We start from the raw sequence: 17,486 nt of genomic DNA, 5'->3' as shown, positions 1-17,486 counted from the left end.
ATAGTAGTAGTAGTAGTTCATTGTGTATGCACATGACTCCGACAGATAACATCTTCTGCTATAACAAAGACATTTGTGGTATGCTCTAATATGAGTTACTTTTCATTTGGTCATGATACAATTATTTGTTCATGAAATTTGAACTCTTCAACATTATTTATGTGTTAACTTAGTAATCACATTAGTTAGATATGATGATATTCTCAGTGATAGTTTTTAAAAGCAAAGGCAGTCCAATGTTTTTGAATGTGACTGATTTTGAGTTGACTAAAACTGCCATTTTATATGGGATAGTTCAATATACATTGAAAATTTATGCTGTTGTTTTGTCTATTTCTTTGTCATGTGAGTGCATTGAAAGTACTTCAAAACACGGAAAACCCATGAGCTCCGGCTAAATTTTCAGATAATTTCACTTTGGTCAAATCACATCCCTGTATCAATGAAAAAAGCCGAAAAATAAACGCGAAGCCAAGTGAATATTTTGACAATGTATGTACGGGTATTTACAGTATAGCATGTGTCCCGTGTCTGTAGCGTGCTTTAAAATAAAATAATATGTTATATGTGACCTCACGAGTCTAAACGTGACATTCTGATGAACATTACGTTAGTTTGCGGGATACGAGTTAAGCGGCACAAACCAGCCGTTTTTATGCATCTCTGAAGGCGGCCATTTTGAAGATGACATCAACGTTGCTCAGGCAACGAGCAATCACAGCTCACGGTTTTCAGAAGCTGCGCTGTGATTGGCTGTTACCTGAAAAACTGTGATGGCAAAATGGCCGCCTTCAGAGATGGATAAAAACGGCTGGATTGTGCCGCTTAACTCATATTCCACCGAATACCATATTTAGACCAGTGGGGCTGCATAGAATATATTATTGTATAAGTGTGTTGACTTTCCCTTTTAAGTACAATACGCCCACCTGCGCACACTCGCAGTCACACGCGCACACACTCTCACCGATGTTGCGCGTCCTTACCCGCTGTTCTCCTCCCTCTCGGCGAGGATCGTGCTTTTTTGCAAAGTGCCTCAAGTTGTCGTAATTGTGGAAGTTGAAAAGTTCCACCAGGTCCTGCAAAGCAAACGAGACGTTTGAGATTTGACGACTTATTTCTTTGCGTTTGCCAACGATGACGTGCCGATGTGGAATCCGGGCTCGCTTCCCAGACTCGCACTCGCGCATGCGTTAGTTACTCGGTGACTTGACAAATAGGATTAGTCGAGTGCCAAACACACTGTGGAACATTTCCAAGTAGTACAAAATGTCATGAGGGTTTATTATTATTATTATTTAACCGACACTCGTATACACCACCGTTGCCAATTGCAGGCCATACGTCAACTTCGGACGTATTTTTGAAGGTATTTGACTTGCTTCTCATCTTATTACAACAACTTTAATCTTGTAAACATACCAAGTTAAATCTAAAAAGAGAGCCTAATACTATCATTTGGTAATCACAGCAACAGAACCTGATTCCGAGCAGTTGCGGTTCATATTGTGAGCAACAACAACAAAAAATCTTCAAATTTAGAATAACTTTTGAAAAATCAACTGATTTCAATGTAAATAAAATAGTCATCTATTTTCTAAAGTCACAAGCGAAGGATGAAAGGTTGCCGACACCTGGACTACGTGGCAACGGGTCCGAATAATTGCAAATAGGGCTGTCCGACGTGTCCGTATATGTAAGTATGCATGCGGGGGCAAGCAGCACAATTATTGTACGTTCTGCCGTCTTGTTTTTCGGTGAGCAGAACTCCAAAGTGACGCAGATGCCGCAGAGACAGCAATCAAGTCAACTGGCACGCACACGCGTTGCTATTTTCTTAAAATGAGCGGACGTGAGGCGTGCACAACTCCGGTCCGACTTGTGAGTTCCATACCGTGCAGAACTGGATCCCTCTGACCGAGTTTCCCAGTTTGTCCAAGGGTGGCGACCAGCACATGATGCCCATCACGTTGGGCACCACCAGCAGGATCCCCCCCGACACGCCCGACTTGGCCGGCAGACCCACCTAACGTGAGGGAAAACAGCAAGGAGAAGAATAAAATTTGACCCCAGCCCAATCCATAGTTTTCAAAAAGTGGCATCGTACACGCTGCTACTTGTTTAGACAGCAAGCGACCGCATGTGAATGATGATTACGATGACGTTACGTGAGAGGCATTCTTCATCCCGGAGGGCGGACACAAGATCTCCACTTGAGAGCCCGTTACAAATGCATTGAACGGACACGACGGGCCCGTTTCACACGGCGCTTCCGTGGCCTCGCTGTTTCCCACGTCCAACACAGCTGATTCATATTTAAGCTCCGCAGGAGCCTGATAATTATCCTGATCACTGAATCAGGTGTGTTGGGAGTAGAGAACCGTTGAAAACATGCAGGACTCAGGCCCTCGAGGACCGGATCTTGACACGTGTGCTCGTGACACACACTTTTTTTTTTTCTTCTTTGACCCACAACACAACCGAATCCAAAGCAAAGCAAATCTTCCCGCATGATCCTCCGACACGCTTTTGCACTTACATGGAAGGCAAACTGTCCGGAGAAGTCGTACATGCCGCAGGAGTGCATGAGGCTCAGCGTGTTTCTCACGGCCTCGGGGCTGAGAACGCGCTCGCCCGAGATGGGGCAGATGCCGCCGTTGGCCAGCGTGGCCGCCATCACGCTGGCGCTCTCGCAGTTCACCTCGATGGAGCACAACTGAGGATAAAAAAAAAATAATCGACTGAGATGTCATGGTAGCAACATTTTGTTTCACGATGATTTTTTTTTTTTTTTTTTTCAGGAGAGCTCAGTATTGTTCATTCGATTTGACATCATCATTGCTCTCCTTTTTAAAAAAAATAAAATAAAAAATCAAATGTGTTAAATATATATATATATACATATATATACATATACATATATATATATATATATATTTGTATGTGGGTGAGCATGTGCATGCGTGCGTGTGTGTATTCATCAGTTCACCTAAAGCCCATTAAAAAAAATCCCATACAAATAATATAATATAATAATAAATTGCCAAATGCAGAAACATCAATGTAAGTTATCACGATGTAGTGGCTCTCGCTAACAGACAGAATTAAGTAACCAGAATTAGGTTAAAAAATTCTATATACGTAGACCATGTTTCTATAAATTTTGATATTTGGTTTTTATTTGAGGCAGATATTTTTTTCCATTAAAATGTGATTTATGAGGAGGTTAGACAAATTGGTCGATATTCAGAGTTTGTTTATTTTTCCAGTTAACAAGAATTGTTTTTTTTGCGATAGTAAGGGCTACAAGTGTAGATTGAAATTGTTTATGTGGTAAGTCAGTTGTTTCACGATGATTTGAGTACGATTTATGGCAGCTGCTGATCTGGCATTCAAACTATGAGTCGTAAAAGAGCCCCAAAAAAAGTTTATTTTAGTCTTATTTGATTTAAATCATGCGGTGGTTATGTTCAATAAAAAATATAAGCCTAGAACAAATGACATCATTAATAAAAATTAAAAAAGGTTTCATAAATGAGTTCTAAGTCAAGCAGCCGTCATCCCAAAAAAGGCGAAGACCCACCTGAAAGTAGAGGTCCAGCACAGACGTCATGTCTGTCCCCTCAGGAAAACACTGCGGAGGGGACAAAATGGGGCTTTAGACAAAAAGCGTCATATTGTTTATTTTATTTATGCTTACGACAAAGTGCCGCACATTATGAAATGAGGCCACAAACCTTTTTTTCTTTCAAATAGTAGCCGATGGCAAAGTTTCGGTCTCCTGACTCGCGCTCGGACTGGAATCTGTGACACAAACACAGCACTGCCGTTTACTTGTCTTTGAATTGAGTGTGTGTGCGTGCATGTGTGCGTGCGTGTATATATAACATGTGATGCCAGTGCCCATCCCTGGTGCGGGTCCCTCATGTGTACACTTGCGGCCTTGTGCAGTCACGTGACCGTGTTGCAACCCGAACCCCGGTCTGCAGTTGCGCACGATTGCTGCCGCGTTGCCAGGCATCATAAATCATGCACGTGAGACACGAGTACATTTTCGTGTCAATTCATGCAAATGTGTACGGGTCATTTTTTTTCTCCTAATGAGTTTTCCGCAGCATTTTTTCTCTTTCTAAGAGTTTGAGCTTATTCCAGCTTGAGCCAAGTGAAATGCGGGCACGAATGTATTTTTCAGTGACTTACGTGGCATTGCTGAAACCGACGTATTCGTTTCCCGCCATGTCCTTCAAGAAGTTCATGACCTGAAAGCAAAAGTGGAATTTTTTTTTTTTTAACTTTTTAGTCCATTTCTAAAACTGGACTTGGCATGTGCTAATACTTACATAGTCAAATTTTTCCGCGTTACCTTCACCTTGCTGAGGGAAAAACAAAAAGCAAAGTTGTTTAAGTGTGGTTCTTTCCACCAAGTGTAAAATTGTTCCAGTCAAATGAGAACACTACAGCAGAATACTAAAGAATGAGCAGATATGAATAGATGTTGCAAAAAATCACATAGTAATGCTATGAGTTAAAGAGAATGGCTACAGATTGTCTTACCAAGAGGGAAGTAGTTTGCAGTTGCATGGAGATTTAGTAAATGTGTGTTATGTACCAGTTAATAACAAACAAATACTTACAAATTACAATTACAATGCATGGAATTAAGTACAAAAAGCTGTTTATGTTTCTTTCTTGGCTAAACCAAAAACATTGTCAATGTGACCAGCTGCATGCTTAGTAAATACATCAATATTTTTTTATTAAATAAATAAGATTAAATGAATTACTTAATTTAAAATAATAATTAAATTAGACATTTTATATATATATATATAAACATATTTTAAAAATATGATTTATTTTCCATTTTTAAACTGTGAAATGAATCAATTTGACAGGACGGTTGAAAGCACAGCCCCTTAACTGTCTTGTAGCTGGAGTGCGACGCACAGCTTTGCATTTTTGTACTGCAAACTATCGTCGTGCAGATGTTGGTGTCTTTGTTTAAACTGAATGTCAACTAATGTGAATGTTGGTGAATACGTTTCAAATCTTCCGACCCCGTTTTTGGTCGATTTGAACACACATCGCCTTTTCAGATGCTGCCTATTACCACCTCCAGAACATTGCGCAAAATATAAAATGGACATATATATATACACAGTATTTATAGTGCTGTAACACAAAACATTCTCTCTTTTTTTCATTTTACAGATTACACGTTTAAAGGGCCGATTTTTCCAAGTTTTATTATAAGTCCTACACTTAACTGTGCAAAAGAAATCGAAAACAAAGATACACGGATGAAGAGTCACTACATAGGATTTCTACAGGCTGATTGGAGAAGATAAGGAAAAAGGGGAGGGGGAGAGGGATCGAGGGGTTTGGGGGAGGGGGCAAGGGGGTAGTGCGAGGAGAAAGATATGGAAAAGGAAGAAAAAATTACCAACGTCATTTGACCTGCAGCAGCAGTCATTATTTCCCACAGTTCCTAAGTCTGGAAAATATGCAACATACAAAAACAGCAACAGTATGTAGCCTTTAAGCACCACGGAACACTTTGGGGGGGGGGGGGACGGGTGGGGGGGCATACAGCCACGGTAAACATCCCATAGTTTTCCCCAATCAAATAAAAGCTTACAGGGCAAACTGGCCGCCAGCTTGTTTTTTTGCTCAAAAAAACAACAACAAAACAAACACGTGGAGCGGCCTTGCCAAAAGATGCCGACGCACGCTACCGTCTTGCCGGCATTCCACAAGCGCGTGCCTCGCGCAGCGCATTCTTGACGGAGTTGAGTTTGGCGAGAGCAGCACACGCACGTTTTGTCAGCTTCATTATTTGCCGCGACCTCAGCCTCGTCTGACAACTTGAGCTGGCGTCTTCCCGTCTTGTGGTCGGCACAAATTTGGCACTTTTCAGACAACATTAACACCTTCGCATATTTGCTGTTCAATATTCACAAATTTGCCTGTTTGTGCTTTTTTTTTTTTTTTTTTTTTACCCATTCCTATATTTTATGCTCATACTATGATGGTAGCCATTTGTTTTTAAGAGTAATATTGAAAAACTACATATTAAAACTAGAATGAAGTATTTTGGGGGGAGGGGTGTAAATTGCCTCGTACCTTGCGATTCGATGACTGATTCCGTATCACAATTGGATTTGATACCAATTCATCCCGATACGAAACTATAAGTCGATTATTGTCAAATTTCAAATATTAAGACGTAATGGTCCATTAATATAACGTGTGTGCGTGTGAAAGGGATGAGCGGAAAGCCGGAAGTCGACGTGTAGACTTCAACAGCCGGCATTGGCTTTGCCCGCCAGTTTGCGTTAAAAGGCAATCGTGGCTGCCCGGCAAACGGACTTGGCAACGGTATCAACATCCATCACAACCTTCCACAGATTAAACCCGACAAAACTTTTTGTTGAACGTACCACAAATTGCACAACTCCAGGCAGTAACAATAATCCCAATGTGAAACCTTACATCCTGCTTCGTTACTTTTTTTGGAATGTGTTTGTTTGGGCAGACACGGCGGACGTGCGTGTAAACCAGGAATGGGTTGTTTTCCGACGAGGGCAAAGTGACGCTGGCAAGGGTTCGTGATCCGATCTGTGCGTTTACCCTGCACTCGCGTTGGCAGATATTTGATACGTATGGGATTTTTATCCCCATTTGGAAGAGGCCTGATTGTGATGTCAGGATATCCCATTCCATGTTTTTTTTTTTGTCTCTCGATACTTGCTTCTAAAATTAAGCTACGAGAACAAAAAAATCAAAATGCTGCCACTTGAAACAATTAATCCAGTTTTTATCAGCACATGACGTCATAGTGGAAGAGGGTTGGAAGGAACACGGTCCAATGATTTGTTTGGATGTATGGTGCAGCAACACGGCAGCGGTATTTACAGCAAATTTAAAAGCATAATAGATGTTTTTAGAGATATGATTTAAGTCCGATCTTTTTAAACTCCATTTTTTTTTTAACATTGATACCAAGTGACGTGAGAAAAAAGTAGCGTCTTGCTTTTTTACCTTTATCAGGGAAGTACAAACAATAGCGCCGGCGTTCACCATCGGGTTGTGGGGCTTATCTGCAAACCAACAAGAGCTCAGTTAATATGTGGCATGAAGGCAAATTGCGAACGCGCCCTTGAAGTGTGCGTGTTTTTGTAAACATCATGCAAAGCGCGCTCGTAAAGAACATCCTCGTTTGTTTTGCAGTTAATCATTTGCCAGCGCAAAGTGACGGCGCCGCGGCAAACAATGCGGTTTGGCCAGTCCCTCGTCAAGCAGGTTACGGCAGCAACTCTTCACATCGCCTTCGATTCCTCAACTGCATGATTGACATTGCGCAACAGGGCTGACTAAATACCTGTCACGTGATATTCTGACCCCCCCCCCCCCAAAAAAAAAGACATGGGCCCTATGTACAAAATGCAGGCCGGTCAAATGTGCCCACCGTCTTCATCCAGAAAGAGCTTGTTGAACCGCAGGCCGCTGGGCTCCTTCCCGATGAAACTGTGCACGTAGTCGCTGCCGTGGTTGTGCACGGCCACGGCGTACTTCAGCGGCTTGACGCACGACTGCAGACAGAAGGGGACCCTGGTGTCGCCCACCGTGTGTCTGCGACACACAAATCATTCACAGTCAGCTCAACGGCGCCACCATTGGCAACAATGCACAGCAAACGGCAATCCCCATCTGGCTCGTACCTGCTTCCCAGGGTGGGGCTAGCGGGAGATTGTCAACGTACGAGCGCTGGAGTTTAGCCCAAAATGTCTGCTGCTCCACTTCAAATCAAAATCAAACCAGACAAAATGGCTGACACCCTGTTTACTTTGGGGTGTGACACTTGAGACTTTTTGGTATGATGGACGAGTTTCTTAAGACTTATTTGTTTTGATAAAACTTGTCTGCCCAATTTTGTGTTGAACGGTGAAACGGGGTAGCTAATCATGGCCGCTTCAAACCACAATGGCCAACTTCCTGTTTGATTTTAGACGTGGGTGTTGGGGACTTATTTGTTACAATAGACGTTGCTTCCCAATTTCATGTCAACAGGCCAAACCAGTGTATTGTACCGGGGTCATTTTTTTCTTACTTGTTGGGAGAACCCACCAAAAATGTTTGCCTCAAACCAAAATGGCCACCTTCCTGTTCAGTTTAATGCATTTAAAAAATATATATATTTCTGTTTTACTTCTTTTTCACATGGATTTAATTTATTTTGCAGATTGAAGAAAAACGTTGAGAGTTTTGGTGATTAACAAAGATGGCCGACCAAGAAGCACGCTCCAGGATGGGACAGCGGTCAGTTATCCAGTTTTTGGTTGCTGAAGGGTCGTCCCTTGCCCCTTCAGACTTTCACCTGTTGGATTCCCTGAAAACGTTCACGAGAGGCACCAAGTTTAAAAGTGACGAGGACGTCGAAAGTGAGCGACTGCTGAGACATCGGGCCAAAGATTTTTACGCTGAGGGAACACGGAAGCTTGTGCACGGATGTGAAAAGTGTGTGACAATGCTGGGAGACTACGTTGGGGAAAAAAAGTAAGCTTCAATCTGTATTAAAAGTCTTTATCCTGAAAAATCCACCTTATATGTTGAATGACCCCCGTATTTTTAAATAATCGGCAATCTGTATTTTTTTCCTGTCAAAAATCGGTATCGGCAACAAAAAATGCATATCGGTGGGGCCCTACTGGTAAGATTGTCAGGCATGTTGACGACATACTGGGGAAATCCTGTCACGTTACAACTTTCATGGATTCTTAATATTCTGGCAAAAGTCTACAAATAATCAAATGGGAGTAAACGGCAATGACCTGGCCCGTTTAGTGCCCGTTTAGTACCAGTTTATCTTTACGACTTCTGCTCTTTCACTTCACACGGCGCAGAACACGATGTTCAAAACAACTGTTGCGACACCTGCTAAGAGCATTCATTTCTTCCCCGTTTCATTTTCAACTTCCCAAAGCAAAGTAACCTGTGAGGAAGACAAAATGATAAATAATTTTTGTAAAATTAAGTCTCTCCCTTCCATAGCTTCGACGATTTCAGTGGTGCAATCACAAACAATATCTCCCACTAAGAACTTTTTTTTTTTAAGAACGGTCGGCGCTGCAGTAAAGCAATGCAAGCGTGTCAGACTTTCAAAAGTGTCGTCGTCGTCGTCGTCAACCCCCCTCGATACTGGTTTGTGCTCCCGCCTCACCTCTGGCCGTCCACCGTGCACAGTGAGACAGCCCACATGTCCGGACTGAATTTGGCAAGTTGAGGAATGTAGTCGGCGACCTGAAAAGAGTACAGAAAAAAAAAAGTAAAGCACCGAATGTGGGGGGGGGGGGGGGTTAGGGCAGCACGGCCACGGCTCGACGTTCGAGGATTGGTGGGAAATGGACACGTCCGCACGACTCCCTCAAGTGAGGACACCAAACATAAGGACCACGTGACAAGAGGACACGAGTCATGATTGATGAACAGCCGCCATCGTTTGTGCTTTAAAGCCAAAGTTAATGCATGATCATGCCGATGGAGGAAAGAAAGCCGGGAAAAAAAAAAAAGTATTCTGAATCTGCCAAGATTTTAGAAGACGTCTCTACTGCAGATAAAGAGAGAAAATGTACGCAATTGTGTTGAGCGGTGCCTGAACATGCTCGGAACACCAAACATAGGATCTCAAATCATCTTTTCCCATTAGAATGAATTGAAATGCCATTCATTCGTTCCAGGCTCCCCCAAAAAAGCAAACTATTTTTTTTATGCGTATTTTAAAATGAAAACTAAGGCTCTGTAATATTGTACTCAATAACCTACATTAACATACAGTAATGACATTTTTTTTTAAATAAAGAACTAAACATTGTTTTGGGGAAAACTCAAGGCACCACAAGCAATTAAAAAATTCATCATATTAATTTGCCATAATATGTCTCCTTGAAAATGCAGATTTGATCATGTACTGCTTTTGATTAAGGCTGGGTATCGATTTGATTCCGATTCACAAGAGTTCTTCAGTTTGATTTTGTTTGTTTTTTTGATTCGATTCACTTCAATCCAATCCGATATTGATTAATTATGGAACATCAATTCATCTTAAATATCAAGGACATAATAAAAAAAAACATTCAATTCCAAATAACGTTTTTGGGGAGGCAGTAAATGGTTCAATAATTTTTGTTTATCAATGAAAGTAACACGTGATAATCACTAAAGTATTACACAAACATTGGCCAAATATTTTCATAATTCTAATTCAATTATTTGAAAATCTAAATGACAAAGATTCTGAATTGTCTTAAAGTGCAAAAGTCAGGTCTTTCCTAAATCTAAGAAAATACTTTTAAATTCGTGCGAGCAGTCAATTTCAGTAGGATACAAAAAAATGTGGCTTTTAAAATTCGATTTTCTTATGAATTTATGGGGAAAAGAGATATTAAAATCATGGATTCAAGTTTTTACGAATCAGGCTGGAAAAGGAAACTGGATCATTTGATTGTTTGAAAGCCAGCCCTACATTTGATGTCAACGGATAAAGGCGTGATGGAGATCTAGGGACAAACCTGCCCTTCCGAGAGCGTTTTGGCGCTCTCGTAAAGCTCGTCAATGTGGGAAGTGAAGGACTGGAAGTCTGGGATGACGAACTTCTTGCGGAAGGCCTGCGTGAGCAGGACAATGTTGCTCTGGACACACCTGATGAACAGAACCACAAACAAACAGCATGCTCAAACACAGCGACCGCATGCAACTGGGGGTGGGGGGGGGATCGTCAAAAAGTTTGCCAATCGAGTTTGCAACCCTGATGTGAGACAAACTTGACGTAGGATTGTGGATGAAGAGGCTTCATCCACAATATGGCGCTTCATCGCTTGACCCGCGTCAGCTGCCATGAAGCCATATTGAGATGATGTTGGTGTGCCACGTAGTGCGTTTTACGCTTATTGTGTCAACACTCAAAAGTGCTTCATGGAACAATAGTGAGCTCAAAATGGCAGCTTGCGTTAGCTTGCGTTAGCTTGCTAATGTTGTAAACGTAACGTCGGGAAGTTTTGCTCTCAACTTGGGAAAATACGCCAAGACTCACTTTTTGAACTGGTGCCTGTCCAACGTGACGCCGTCCGGAGTGGTCTTCAACAAGTCCTTCAGCATTTCCATACATTCCTTAAGTCGGGGGTCGCCTGTGCGAAGTCCTGTGGTTTTGAGAGCCTAAAAACATCAGATAATAAAAGCAATGGGACAAAATCTGTACAAGTTGTTCATCTTGGAGGCGCCCTTAGAAATGGCCAAAATGACCCTAAAATGGCCGCATCTATCCAAAATGGCTGACTTTCTGGATCTTTTCAGACAAGGAGACTTTTCTTTTTTTGTGGTACTCAGATAGGGAGGAATCTTGAAAGAATTCCAGGGGGCGCTATTAAGCCAATTTGGGGGGTTCATAGCTGCAACAAGTGACGGGAAAATGAAGCTTCATGAAGCACTTGCAATATATTTTTACTACTCTAGATGGTGCTCTTGGTTTGAATATAAAAGCTAGTGCAATGGAAAACTGATGAAATCTCCGCTGCATCTTTAAAACCAACAGTGCCATCTAGAGGAGTCAAAAAAATATCACAAGTGCTTGATGAAGGTTGATTTGTTCGTCACGAGCTGCAACAGCAACTCAACACACTTTTAACAAAGAAGAACGCAGCTGCCGCATTTGTGTTTCGAACAAGTCCTCAAAATGGCCGTTTGTGAGGCCTAAGAGCATAAAAGCAAATGTAGGACTTACTGTGAGGAATTTATGTGCTGAAATGGTTTCTTGACCTTCGGCGACGGTGTAGAAAAGCAAATCCTCCAGACTGGGCAGGATGCCGGCATTTCTTCTCCTAAGTTGGACAAACATCGAGCAACGTCGATCGCACCTTGTTATCTTTGCTTGTGTACATAACTTGACAATAAAAGACGATCTGGTTCGCTGTTATAAAAACAACTTGATGAGAGTGAAAGCATTGCAGAACAACTGGTTCAATTCCAATGCCAACACCGCTTATCGGTTTGCTGCTGATAAAGACTGATTTAAAATAATCAATGTACTACGGCCCAAACGATTATAATCGGACAATTATCGCCCTTCAAACATCGGCCAATTGGGCCAAATGGCAGATTGTTTTCCCCTTAAAACGTCATAAACACTTTCGAAGAAAAGCAAAGTTTCCCACGCTGTGAAAGTACCCTGAATGCACCATTTTGCTCGCGTAGCATTAGCAACTAGCAAGAGTGTAGCGTATGTCATTCTGTTGCCCCCCCCCCCCCCACAAGCAGCCTTTAAGCTGTTTAATGACACCCAGTTGGAGTTAATTGTAAACCTAAACGCATGACAATAAGAATAACATCCACTGTATATTTGAATACAAAACATGTTTTGTTCTTAAAACATTGCTAACCTAGTGCTAATGCTAAAAGCGAAGGGAGGATCCCATTCAAATGCTAACCGGAAGTTAGCATTGACAGTATTCTCACACAAATGCTGTGGGAACACATGCCCACAGCTTATTTTTTTTCCCCTACAATTTAGCTCCAAATCGTCAAAATACTACCAAGGATAAAAAAAAATACCGCACCCTCTACTGAAGGGTCAATGCGGCTCTGGCTATCATGACAACGGAAGCCTCAGTCTTGCGAAGACAGTCAAAGCATTGATTGTTTTGCATTGTATTTTCACACACCGAGGCAGCACTTCATCCTCATCGCATTGCACATCTGATTCAAAAGAAAAACATTCAGGTGTTTTTTTGCTGGTAGAAGTGGCAAACCAAACGTGAATTCCAGGGATTCCCTGGCCCGGCCCTGCTAAATTGTCGGTGACGCTTGGATTAATAGAGTCAACAGTGCAGTCCCGTTCACACGCTGATCAGGAAAGTCCAAAATGCGTTTGTCCTACTACCTCACAACCTTCCCCTATGAGCAACCGGCACTCAAGGTTACTTTGTGCACTTGAACACGCAGAGCACTCTTGTGTAGCAAATTGAACTTGAGAGCAACATTTACATGGCGTCCGTCCACAAAAACTGCAGCAGTAGCAAACGCAGCTAATGCACGAGGAAAGCACTCAGCAAAATGGCGTGTGTGTGTTTGTGTGTGTGTGTGTGTTGCACATGGATGATACATTTCACATGATGGTTCTCCTCCACTGAGGATATTGGTTTTGATTTTTGGCACCGCATCACATGAAGTGTAATAAATGCGCAAACATCCCGGCCGGGCAGTTGAAGGCGAGCGTGTCGACGAGGCGTGAACGTGTCAGAGTCTCTCTGTCGTTGAGTGTGTTTGCTTGAACATCTTCTTGGTTGCTAACACTAGAAACTAGCTGGGGGGGGGGGAATCTTTGAATGTCTCACGATTCCATTCCCATTTGTGGGTGTGCGATTTCATTCAGAATCCATTTTCGGTTCAGAACGATTTTTGGATTCAAAATGATTTGATTGACTGATTTTTGCTTCAATTTATCGATGTTCAAGGAATCGTAATGATCGACTCCAGTCTGACTCGCTAATGCTAATTAGCGAGCTGCTCGCGGCACTTTTATCACTCAGAAGAACGGCTCCGCGCTGCAAAAAAAACTACTTTTATTGGAATAACTTGATGGTGACTTTTTCCTTCTACTCTCTAATGTGGCTACAACTTAACAGTGTATCAGAACCACACTGCCCCTAAGTGGCCAAATCGAGTACAACATGAATAGCGCTCCCAATAAAGGCACACATAAAGAAATCGAAGACAGTATAAAATAATTGAAATAAAATCGATTTTGGGACATTTAAAATCGATTCTGAATCGTACTAAATGAGAATCGCGATTCTAATGAGAATCGATTTTTTTGGGCCTACTAGAAACAATTTAAAATATATTTGTAAATAAGTACCTGGGATGTCCGGACTGTCAAATAAAAATGTGCTTGGCATTGAATGAATTCAAGCGCAAAGGATTGGAATCACCTCTGAGATTACGGTTCAGCGAGGAAAATTGATTATTTTCATTTTATAAAAACAATCTTTTGAAATATACACATTGATTATACGGGGAAAACAAGAAAAAACAACTCTTTTGAAGAGTTGTTTTAGAACAATATGAGCCACTAAATAGGCCCAGATCGTTAGCAGTGTTCTTTCTGACTGTCCCAAAGTGTGTGACTGGTTTCAAATGTGTCAAGCCAAACGAAGTCATATCAGATTAACATAACTCAAGTTGCATATCCAGCAGGTTAACACCAACACTGCCAACGAGCCGCATATCAATAGTCGCTTCTGCTTTCTATTTCTGTCAGTCACGCATCACATTATCACGAGGTCTTTGGTTTTGTTTTGATTCCTTAATCCTTTACAGTCGCGGAGGCTGGCACACATTTTCCGTCATTAGTCAGCTTACGCGCAGCTTGATTCCATTCAAGCTTTGCTGTTCATCTTCAGCCTCCTTGTTAGCTTCGTTTCCCCAAATCAACATAGATCCGCTCTATGTTGAAACATGAGCAGTTTATATTTAAAACACTTAAGGTGTATATTTCAGATAGATGTGAATAACAAATCTGGTTTGTAGGTGAAATGCATACTCCGTGAGGTTTGACTCGGGGGGGGGGGGGGGGGGGGGGACAGTTTGGGTTGGCCCTTTTCTCTAGTTGAGTACATTCTCAGTCATGCTAATTCGTGAAATGTCCTTAATGTGCTTCCAAAAAGAAGTCTAGCCCTAAACGTTCCAAAATCACCCTCCAATTCTGCAAAATGGACTTTCCTTCATTCAAGCGAGTGAAGGTGTCCTTTCCGAATCACTGTATTTGTTGACATCTAACGGTTGATGGTGCTCTTCCAGCTGCCCACTGACCAGATTGTGAACAAACAAACAGCACTCTTTGCACGCATTGCGTGTTCTGTCCGCCGGAAGCAGGATGACTGCCGAGCTAATCTACGATGTGAGCCGCAGTCCCAATTAGCTTTCAAGATAGCTCACTGGGATTTTAAGTGGGTGTACCTGCTGCATTTAGACACTTGGCACCGTGTCCTGCGCAACTCGACAGCGTTGTGTCCTAAATACCACGCGTGGCCAGTTTCCACAAAGCTGTACACTTTGGTTCACAAAGTTGACATTCAAACTTGTAACTGTCAACTGATAGATGCTGTTGGTTTATGGCGGATATTTTGGTCAAATTCCACGGCTCAAACTCCTATGAGGAAAACATATCGTCTATCCTTCCTTATTTTTGCGCATTGTGTTAGCATGCATGCTATTTTTGTGTGACCCCCCCCCCCCCCCAATGAAAATGCCGTCATGTGTAATGTATCATCCAAATAATTTGCATACTTGCAATTTAAAATGCAGTTTATTTACTGCAGATTAGCCTCGGGCTCTTAGAAGCACACCTTTTTAAAAACCCTTGCAAAAATGTTGTTGTTTCACATACCTTGAGCGCAAAGAACAGTGAATCTACTTGTTCTTTACTGCAGAGTGAAAATATTGAAAGGCAGCAGAAGCCGTAGACGATTACAACCACTACTGTATTATTGCCTCAATTAGGGGTGTGCCCAAAAATCGATTCACATAAGAATCGCGACTCTCATTTAGTATGATTTAGAATCCATTTTTAAATCTCCCAAAATCGATTTTATTTCAATTATTTTATACTGTCTTCCCCTTGTTTGTGTTTGCCTTTATTGGGAGCACTGTTCATGTTGTACACGATTTGGCCACTTAGGGGCAGTGTGGTTCCACTCGTTCTGATACACTGCTAAGTTGTAGCCACATAGAAGCAAAAAGTCATGATTAAACTATTCCAATAAAAGTTTTTATTTTTTTGCAGTGTAGTATGTTAAGATGCTTCTCTGTATACATTCCTAAAGCGCTTTGTATGAATAGTCGTTCTTTTGAGTGATAAAAGTGCCACGAGTAGCGCGCTAATTAGCATTAGCGAGTCCGACTGGAGTAGATCATGACAATTCTTTGCATATCTATAAATTGAAGCAGAAATCATTGTCAATCAAATATTTTTTTTAATCTAAAATCGTTCCGATAATCGATTCTGAATCGAATCGCAGACCCAAAAATCGGAATCGAATCTTAAGACCGTCAAAGATTCCCAGCCCTAGCGTCAATACTAAACTAAAACACAAGGAATTTTTATTTAATACATCATGTTTTTCTTGTCTTTTTTTATATCGAATCAATAAGACATTAAATAAAGTAGGTGGGTGGCAAATTTTCAAATTTCAATCATACTCCATCCTAGACACGATGACAGGCGCAGGGGTCAGCGAAACTACTAGAAACCGAGTTAATCTCCACACTGGTTACGCATACTACAAGTTGTGTAACCAGCATGAAAACCTGACCACTATCTATGCGTGGAAAAAAAACAAGATAATGACCCAAAACAAAAAAAGAGTTTATCAGGTGCAATGACGTAGACTTGCCGAATCAATCTCCAGACTTCAACCCAGTAGAGAACACTTCTTTTTTTTTTTTTAATTGCTTTGATTGACATCCTGTTCACTTTTAAAAAAAATCTATTATAGTGTAGTTTTGATGTATTGTAATTAAATACATTAACATCATATTACATTTTTTTTAATTAACTGTCCGTTTTGATGTGTGTTTCTACCGGGTACATCCACTGCATGTGTCCTTTTTTTTGCCCTCTAACCATTTCGTATATAATCTCAAATTACACACAAGTAAGGAGTAAAGGGAAGAGGCCATTTCCAAGAGCAACCTTGTCCCAGTTCGTATTTTAAGGCGGCGTGTTTACATTTTAGCACTCAACCACCAACAACTATTTGTGCCATTACGACGTCATAGCGAAGTATTAGCAGCAGTCGTACCGCGCACATGTGGATTTGTGCTTTTCAGACAACAAGGCGCCATAAAAACGCTTGGTTTCGCTTTCCGTGGCCTTTTGGTTTCATTTTGCTCGTTTAAAACCCCAAAAGGCGAAAACACGAAAGGTGACGCCACAAACGCGGGCCCGGTAACATCCTGTCATTGAGATCCAGACGTCTTCGCGTCCGCACGCCAGCTAAGCTAAAAGGAAGGCAGCCAAAATAGAACCACGACGGGAACGGGAGCCGCCTTGCTTACTTGTCAGCAGCCGCCTCGGCGCTGTCGTCCTTCTTCTTCGCTTCGTCCAGCTTCAGCTCGCCGCCCGCCTTCACGCAGTACGGCCGGATGTGGACGGACGCCGCCGCCGCCCGGTACGCGGGGCCATGGAGGAGCTGGAGCCCGCAGGAGGAGGCGCTGCCCGAACACCGGTGGCGGCTCGCGAGCCACCCGGCGGCGGGACACTTGAGGTTGGCTTTCAACAACTCCTTGAGCGCTGTGGCGAGCCTAAAATGGAACATCTCAATCCCCGTCGGCCTGGTGGATGGAGACGCGGTGCTTAGATTCGAAGGAGGTCCCGCGTTGAAAGAGACGACTCGATACACGTCGAGATGTCTGAGAGGCGATGACTCATAATC

General features: G+C 42.2%; 1 protein-coding gene across 5 annotated transcripts in view; it reads right to left on the bottom strand.

Annotated features, from left to right (window-relative positions):
- Positions 1 to 17,486, bottom strand: part of glsb (glutaminase b) — a 25,975-nt gene extending 8,489 nt beyond the window's left edge. For 3 of the 5 annotated variants that reach the window (XM_077579863.1, XM_077579864.1, XM_077579865.1), the window contains exons 1-14: positions 17,110 to 17,486; positions 11,777 to 11,873; positions 11,090 to 11,211; positions 10,569 to 10,698; positions 9,221 to 9,300; positions 7,469 to 7,632; positions 7,042 to 7,100; positions 4,341 to 4,373; positions 4,201 to 4,259; positions 3,738 to 3,804; positions 3,584 to 3,634; positions 2,540 to 2,716; positions 1,895 to 2,026; positions 987 to 1,079 (exon numbers count right to left, since the gene is read on the bottom strand). In XM_077579863.1, the coding sequence (XP_077435989.1) occupies positions 987 to 1,079; positions 1,895 to 2,026; positions 2,540 to 2,716; positions 3,584 to 3,634; positions 3,738 to 3,804; positions 4,201 to 4,259; positions 4,341 to 4,373; positions 7,042 to 7,100; positions 7,469 to 7,632; positions 9,221 to 9,300; positions 10,569 to 10,698; positions 11,090 to 11,211; positions 11,777 to 11,873; positions 17,110 to 17,369 (1,524 nt within the window). In that variant the 5' untranslated portion in view covers positions 17,370 to 17,486. Of the gene's footprint in view, positions 1 to 986; positions 1,080 to 1,894; positions 2,027 to 2,539; positions 2,717 to 3,583; positions 3,635 to 3,737; positions 3,805 to 4,200; positions 4,260 to 4,340; positions 4,374 to 5,443; positions 5,492 to 7,041; positions 7,101 to 7,468; positions 7,633 to 9,220; positions 9,301 to 10,568; positions 10,699 to 11,089; positions 11,212 to 11,776; positions 11,874 to 17,109 lie in introns of those variants that run through there. The other 2 variants (XM_077579866.1, XM_077579868.1) reach the window with 2 other exon arrangements.

This window comes from Vanacampus margaritifer, chromosome 11 (assembly GCF_051991255.1).
Source record: "Vanacampus margaritifer isolate UIUO_Vmar chromosome 11, RoL_Vmar_1.0, whole genome shotgun sequence".
Lineage (NCBI taxonomy): Eukaryota > Metazoa > Chordata > Actinopteri > Syngnathiformes > Syngnathidae > Vanacampus > Vanacampus margaritifer.
The sequence above is the reverse complement of the archived record's forward strand: the minus strand, read 5'-3'. Positions and strand labels throughout refer to the sequence as shown.